The sequence below is a fragment of the Zea mays genome, chromosome 3 (genome assembly GCF_902167145.1).
Source record: "Zea mays cultivar B73 chromosome 3, Zm-B73-REFERENCE-NAM-5.0, whole genome shotgun sequence".
In the NCBI taxonomy this organism is placed as follows: domain Eukaryota; kingdom Viridiplantae; phylum Streptophyta; class Magnoliopsida; order Poales; family Poaceae; genus Zea; species Zea mays.
The window spans coordinates 3,998,396-4,006,156 of record NC_050098.1 but is presented as its reverse complement, the minus strand read 5'-3'; the positions used below and the strand labels follow the sequence as shown (position 1 = coordinate 4,006,156).

At 57.4% G+C, this 7,761-nt stretch overlaps 1 protein-coding gene across 1 annotated transcript; it reads right to left on the bottom strand.

Annotated features, from left to right (window-relative positions):
- Positions 1-4,369: 4,369 nt before the first annotated feature.
- Positions 4,370-6,788, bottom strand: LOC103649599 (cationic amino acid transporter 5). Its single transcript, XM_008675337.4, has one exon. The coding sequence runs from the start codon at positions 6,761-6,763 to the stop codon at positions 4,697-4,699; it is 2,067 nt and encodes a 688-aa protein (XP_008673559.3). The 5' UTR covers positions 6,764-6,788; the 3' UTR covers positions 4,370-4,696.
- Between the last annotated feature and the right edge of the window lie 973 nt (positions 6,789-7,761).

The following is a 7,761-nucleotide window of genomic DNA, read 5'->3' as shown; positions in this document are numbered from 1 at the left end:
TGCGCAGAGGGGTACACTTTACCCACTAGCCCGGTTTCTGCGATCTCACCGTTGCGAGACCCGAATGCCGGATCTCTTTCCTTACTCGTACGTCCTAACCTTAACGGTTATCCGGAAGGAGTCAGGCCACCACCATGTCCAAACCGGACAAAACTTTCCCCCTCCTTATCCTCTCGGTGCTCCCCAGCCTTCTTAACCCTGGGGTTGGACCGCACGAGTTCGGATTGAGTGACTGCCCACACAGTCTCGAGTGGTTGTACGATAAAGGAGTACAGGTAGTGAAAATGACAAGCCGGTCCTTATATGAGGGGACAATCCTTTTGCTCACGCCTAAACCAGCTGAGCCAACACCTTAGGCCCTCCCCTAAACCAGGGAGTCCCTGATCATCCCACTCCCAGGGTGACGAGGGTGAGTACCCTTCATCGCAAAACATTTCAAAAAGAGACTTTATTTGGAGAAACACCTTGCCCTTCTTCCCAGTCCACATTTCGTATCCAGAATGTGTATGTTAATGCGGGTCATCTCTCACTCACAATGCAATATTCCCCCATAGTTCCCGGCCTAGGCAGTGGTAGAGAGAATAGGTAATTTATGCATCAAGGGAAGGATGGACTTGCCTTCGTTGAAGCTCTCCTGGCACAGAAGATCTACTTCCGGAAGTTCGGGCTCCAGCCCTTCTTCCAAAGCTACGGGATCCGGATCTGCGGTCCCCGCTTCTTCTAGAAAACAGGCAATAAAACAATACATCAATAGTGGTTTATCAATCATAGTGTGTCATTTTCTAACAACATTATTGTATGTATCCTTGGAAATCCTTTTTGATAATTTTTGGTGCATAAAATATTGAGAAAACTATTTAAATGGGAAAAAGGGTGGAAAAGAAAAAAAGAAAAGAGAATCCTCCTTTCCTGGGCTGGGGGCAAGGTTTTTGGCCCACCCCGGGCGCGAGCGCGCGCGGGAGCGCTTACGGCCCAGCGGCGGCCCATGAGCGCGGGGGAGACGGCGCGGCCGCGAGGGTGACGGTGTTGCTGCGGGCCCACTTGCCAGCGAGAGCGGGGGGGGAAACGGCGTCGCGGCCAGACGGTGTGGCGAACCGGCCGAGCGAGGGAGAGAAGGGCCGGTCGCCGGTGAGCTTGACGGCGGCTTGCCGTCGGTGACCCGGTTCTCGGTCCAAGGGAGGGTGGTTTAGCACGGGCGGAGGCTGGCGATTCTAAGGGTAGGCCCAATTCGGCCGGAGAGGGTTGGGAGGGGGCTGCCCACGGGGAGGGAGCGGAGTTCCGCGGCGGGGATCGCCGCCAGTGGGCTCTGGGTGGGGGACGGGGGCTGGAAAGTGGTGCTTCGGGTTCGTGGCCTCGTGAGGGAGCTGCTCGGCTCACTTAATTTCTTGCGGGACCATCGGAGAAGGAGAGGGAGGAGGAGGAAAGGACTCACCGGAGAGGAGGACGACGACGACGCTTCGCGAATTGAGCTCGGGGAAGGGGAGGAGAGGGATGGCCGAGGCTGGTGCGAGGAAGAAGGAGCTCGGGGCGAGCCTTTTATAGGCGCGCGAGGGAAGGGGGGCGGTGGAGCTTCTTGGCTCCGGCGAGCTACACAGTGCCGCCATTAATGCCGCACAGCGCCGCCGAGGGGACACCACGGCGGGGCGGTACCGGCGAGGACGCTGGTCAAGGGGGGGGGGGACGGAGCGGTGCCAAACTTCCCTGTGCGGCGAGAAGACGGAGGGGAGGACGGAGGCGATGGTCGGAGGTGACTTCGGTGAGGGGACGGCGGAAGGACGACAAAGCAACTGACCAGCGGGGCCACTCTGCCAGAGGGAGCGAGCGCGCGAGAGAGAGGGTGGCTGACGGGTGGGGACGCCTTGCCAGCGAGAGGGAGGCGGGGTGCGGAGCGGGCTGGCGCGCGCGCGCGGAGGCAGGCCGAAGATGGGCCGAGAGAGGAGGAGCACGGGCACGTGGGAAGGGGAGGCCGCGGGTTTGGGCCGGGATTCGGTCCAACAGGGGGAGGGGAGGGTTTTTCTCTTTTTCTTTTTACTTTCTAATTCCCATTTCCCTTTTTGCATCTTTTTCTTTTGAACAATTTATTTTGTAGATAGTCTAGGTGTTAGAAAATAGAGTCTAAGTGAGGTGCTTGTGATCAAACAAAGTGTATGCATATGATGAAAGAAAATCTAGGGGAGTTTTTGGAATTAGAGGATGAAAGGAGGGGAAAGGGTAGATTAGGGTTTCAAACCTGGGTTAGGATTTTTGGGATGCTACAAATAGTTGGGAGGCACGTTAAAAAGACGTTCAAGAGGTGACAAGTTGTCAATAACACGGGTAGGAAGCCGATTGACAAGATAGGCAGATGTTAAAAAGGCTTCATCCCAAAAACGAAGAGGCATGCTAGAATGTGCTAGGAGAGCTAGACCGGTTTCTACAATATGGCGATGTTTGCGTTCATCACTGCCATTTTGCTGATGGGTGTGAGGACATGAAACACAATGAGAAATCCCTAAGGAAGTGAAAAATTGGGTGTGCAATTTTTTATATTCCCCACCCCAGTGAGATTGGACACTTTTATTTTTGTATTAAGAAGGCGTTCAACATGGGCTTGAAATAGGCGAAAAATGTGCTGGGCTACAGTTCTATCTTTCATAAGATAAAAGCCAAGTGAATTTAGTAAAATCATCAATGAAGCTAATATAGTATTTGTAGCACCCAACAGAAACAGGAGCGGGACCCCAAACATCTGAATGAATTAATTCAAGAGGTGCAGTGGTACGATGAATGGATAATTTATAAGGAAGTTGATGACTTTTGGCCAATTGGCATGCATTACAAACTGAGGACTCACTAGGTTATTTGGAACAAGAAAGATTATTCAAGCGTAAAATAGACCTAACAACTGGTAAAGTTGGATGACCGAGACGAGCATGCCATTGATCCGGGCGCACCGAATGGGAGACAAGAGCGTGACAGAGGGACTTGACAGCCGATGACTTGATAGGATATAGGCCAGATTCACATCTGCCTTCAAGAAGTAGCTTCCTTGTGGCTCGGTCCTTGATGAAATAATTTCATGGGTGAAATTCAAAGAAAACATTGTTATCAAGGGTGAGCTTATGAACAGAAAGAAGATGTTTAGAAATTTTAGGAACATGTAACACATTGGTGAGTGCAAGCGGGCGATTAGCAGTATTAAGTGAACAAGAACCAGTATGCAAGATCCGCAAACCTGCGTCGTTGCCAATTTGCACAGAACCCGCCCCATGGTATTGCTCACACATGGTGAGGCGAGAAAGATCACTTGTAATGTGATCAGTGGCCCCCCGTGTCGTTGTACCAGTCGGCATTAACCTTATAGGAGTTGGAGGCGACATTGGCCGAAGGGCCCTCTTCCTGGTACGATTCATCCATGCGGTACCAGCATCTGAGGGCAGTATGGCCGAATTTTTCGCAGATTTGGCATTGAGGACGCGGAGATCCGTTGCGCGAATATCCTCCATGTTGGGCGCCGCCGCCACGGTTGGGCGCACCGCCGCCACGCTCGCGCGCGCCGCGCCCGTGGTCACCATGCCCACGGTCGCGTCCACCGCGGCCACCACCGCGGCCCGCGTAGTTAGCAGATGCCTCGAAAGATTGCTGGAGTTCGGCTTGATGGCGAAGTAGACGGTCTTCAAACGAGACAAGGTGGGCGAAGACATTGTCGAGCGACAGAGCTTCAGTTTTGGTGGTCATGGCGGTGACGAAGGGATCGTACTCGACGGGAAGCCCTGCAAACAAATAGGCGAGTATCTCTTCATCTCGAAGAGGAGCGTCAATAGCAGCAAGCTTGGAAGCGAGCCCGGTGATTTTGCGGTAAAAATCTGCCGCCGAGAGATCTTGTTTCTTGGACGTCGCAAGATCGACACGGAGTTGCACTGTCCGTGCCTCTGTGGAAGATGCAAACTTGCGGTGGAGGGAGGTCCAGACCTCACGAGAAGATGTGGTCGCCATGACATCTCGAAGGACCTCTTCGGTCATCAAGGAGAGCAGTCCGCTGAGCAACTGCTGATCCTGGTCATACCAGGTGTCGTAGGCCGGATTAAGGGCCTCTTCGATCTCGCCAGTGGTGGTCGCCGTAGAGATGAACTGCTTGGACGCCGGATTGGATCCATCGAGGAATCCGATCAACTTGGAGCTGCGTAGATATGGCAGGAGCTGAGCCCGCCATAACAAATAGTTCGATTTGGTGTGGCGGGTCGTAATAGCTTGATGGATTGGGATAGGCGCCATGGTGAAAGAAGCACCGGGAGCCATGGATTATCGGTGGAGGGGAGGAGGTGGAGAAAGTTTTGGAGGAGAGAATCATGGTGAGAAAAATTAGGAATCCCTTGGCTCTGTTACCATGTTAACAATGATGGAAGGCCATACCACGCATAGGGACAGCCACGTATTTATATACAGAGAGGATTACAATGAGGCGGCACAATGGCCGCCCGAGATTGTAGGGATTACCCTAACAGAATACATTTCATGATTCTATTTCCTAACAATGTGGAGCTGTAGAGCTGTTTGTGTGTGTGGTATGAGTGAGACGTGCGTGTGTGTGTGGAATAGGTGTACGTTCGTATATGAACACGTACAGCGGCGAAGACTCTCGTCTCCAACCGCAATTGTCAGCAGCCGCGCGGCATGGGACATTCAAGGCCGCCGACGCCGATGGATGGGCTAATAATTAACGGGTACCGCCTGCCGCATCAGCCTTCTCCACGTCTGCCGCGGCAACAACCTTCTTGTCTTCATCGGCGGCGGCCGCGTCCCCGTCGTCTTCTTCCTCCCAACCGCACGCCCCGTGCGCGACGTCGTAGGTGGCGTGGAGGCCGACGAGGACGTAGTAGACGAGCATGACGGCGGTGCAGACGCCGAAGCGGATGAAGGCGTCCTTGCCGAGCGAGCCCATGAGGAAGAGGTTGGTGGCGATGGACAGCGAGGGCAGCCACGGCACGAGCGGCACGCCCCACACCTTGGGCGCCCGCGCCGCGGGCACCAGCAGCTGGATGCCCAGCGTGCCGGCCGCCCACGCCGGCACCAGCACCACGTAGCCCTGCCACCGCTCCGGCGACGTGCCCCAGCACGCGGCGATGCCGATGGACGAGGCGATGATGAGCAGCAGCAGCGCCGTGAGCCGCAGCGCGTGCGTCCGGCTCGTCACGCCCCGCACGTAGTAGCGCCGGACGAGGAGCGCCGTGGCCATCATCATGAAGATGAAGAGCGTGCTGACGGAGAGCAGGCTGGCGAGGACGTCGAGGCTGGAGAAGAGCGCGATGCAGGCGCTGCAGACGGCGATGAGCGCGGTGGCGTGCACGGGGGTGCCGGTCCTGGGGTGCACGAGCGCGAACACGGGCGGGATGATGTGGCTGCGCGCGATGTGCGTGGTGTAGCGCGCCTGCCCCAGCGCGCCCACCAGCAGCACCGTGGTCATCCCCTTGAGCGCGCCCAGCGCCACCACGTACTGCGCCCACCGCATCCCCACGCTGGCGAACGCCACCGAGTAGGCGGCGCTGCGGTCGATGGCCGTGTACGGCTGCATCATGCTCAGCACCAGCGCCATCACGCAGTAGATGGCCGTGATGGCGGTCATGGAACCCAGCAGGCCCAGCGGGATGTCCCGCGACGGGTTCCTGGTCTCCTCCGCCATGGTGGCGATGTTGTCGAACCCGCCGTAGGCGAAGTACACGATGGCGGCCGCCCGGAACACGCCCGGCACGCCTTGCGGCATGAAGGGTCTCAGGTTGGCCGCGTCGGCGTGCGCGAACCCGGCCACGATGACGAAGGCGATGACGAGCACGTGCACGGCGGACGCCACCCAGTTGACGCGCGAGGTGCCCTTGGCGGTGAGCATGGCCAGCGTGGCGGTGACGGCGATGACGAGCACCGCGATGGGGTCCAGCTCGTCGTACCCGCCCGCGAGCCCCGGCGCGTGGATCCGCAGCGCGCTGGCGGGCCTGTTGACGAGCGACGCCAGGTACGAGGTCCAGGACCGCGCCACGGCCGCCGTGCCGATGACGCTCTCGAGGATGAGGTTGGCGGCGGCGACGAAGGCCGCGGCGTCGCCGAGCTCGACGCGCAGGTACGCGAAGGAGCCGCCGGCCACGGGGATCTCCACGGCGAACTCGGTGTAGCAGAAGACGGACAGCATGGCGGAGAGGCCCGAGGCGACGTAGGAGAGCACGATGGCTGGGCCCGCGTGGTCGCGCGCCTCCTGCCCCGTCAGCACGAAGATGCCGGCGCCGATGACGGACCCGAAGCCGAACCAGGTCAGGTCCCACCACGTCAGGCACCGCCGCATCTCGTGCTCGCTGCGCCGGCGCAGCGCGCCCAGCTCCGCGGCGTCGGTGGACCGCCCCGCGAGGCGGTCGCGGAGGCGGGCCGGCGTCTCGCGCAGCGCCCGCCGGTACGCGCCCCAGCTCGCGAACGACGGCTCCGGGAAGAAGTCGTCCCTGCGCCACCGCCAGTAGCTCCTCGCCGGTACCGTCGCCGCGGCCTTGCCTGCGCCATACTCAGGCGGCGAGGACGTGTCGTTCTCCGCGGGCTCCATGGCTGCAGCAGGAGCGGCTCGCCTCACGTCACTCGCGCCTCCCACAGTCCCACTTCGTGTGGAGGTGGTGGAGTAGCTTGTAGTTGTAGCTGGGCTGCTGCTGTGTGTGTGGGCGTGAGGGTGTCGGCGTGTGACTGTGTGTCTCTGTTGCATGTGTATATGGGAGTGTGGAGGATTCGTCGCTCGGTACGAGCGTGACGTCATGGCTTGGAGTTTTGCGTAGTGCCTCACTTCAAACTGCAGCCCGACCGCCGATCAGCAAGCAAAACCGACGCATTGCAATACGTGACGTACTCCCTCCGTCCCCAAAAATAAAGTGCACTTGTAGTAGGATTGGATTTTTTGACACGAAAGACGAGACAAGGACGCGATTTCCGGCGTGCGATGGAGCTCGCTCAGCTCAGCTCGTTGGTCAACAGATTCGGCCAGAAGTGGCGCACGCCGGCAAGTCGACCTCCCTCCGTAGCGCTTGGACGCACATGCCGGGCCACGGAGAAAGCCGACAGCGGGAAGGCGGCCGGGCCGGCCGGCCTCCAAAACTCGCCCATCCGAGCTGTCGCAAGTGACGTCCGGCGTCCGCGGACCACGCGACATCACATCGGATCCCGCGCACCGTGCCGTTGCACGGTCCGGCGCCTGCTCCGTTATCTGTTGGCCTCTTCAAATCACACGTAACCTACTTCTATTGGCTATTGCACAGTCACTAATAGAGTGTCTAAAATAGAGGATGTAAATAATATTGTTTGACACTTAGGAATAAAATAGGGGATGAATAGAAGATCCGCTGCAGATAGCTTTACATACGTACATACAAGTAGCTCGAGATATTAAGACAAACATTTGTGATATATGTATTATTTGTAATATATGTTATTGTCTTTCATTATATCATTCAACTGTGCTTTGTAAATGAGTTTAACTTTTTATGGCGGTCTAATTTTAAGCTTGGTTTATACGCTGGCGGGCTCGGGCCGGTATGGTGTTCATTTTCGGCCCAGGCTTACCGGTCCAACACGGTTGGGCACGTCCCGTGCCGGACTCGTTCACATAGTTGAGCTCATTGGACAGCCCAGCCTAGCTCGGCCCACATATTTATTTGGATCTAACCGTGTCATGCTTAAGCAGATCGTGCTTTAACGGGTCCGGGCAAGCCGGACCAGGCGACCCGTTTGTACATTTCTAGCTCGAGACGAGAACATTTT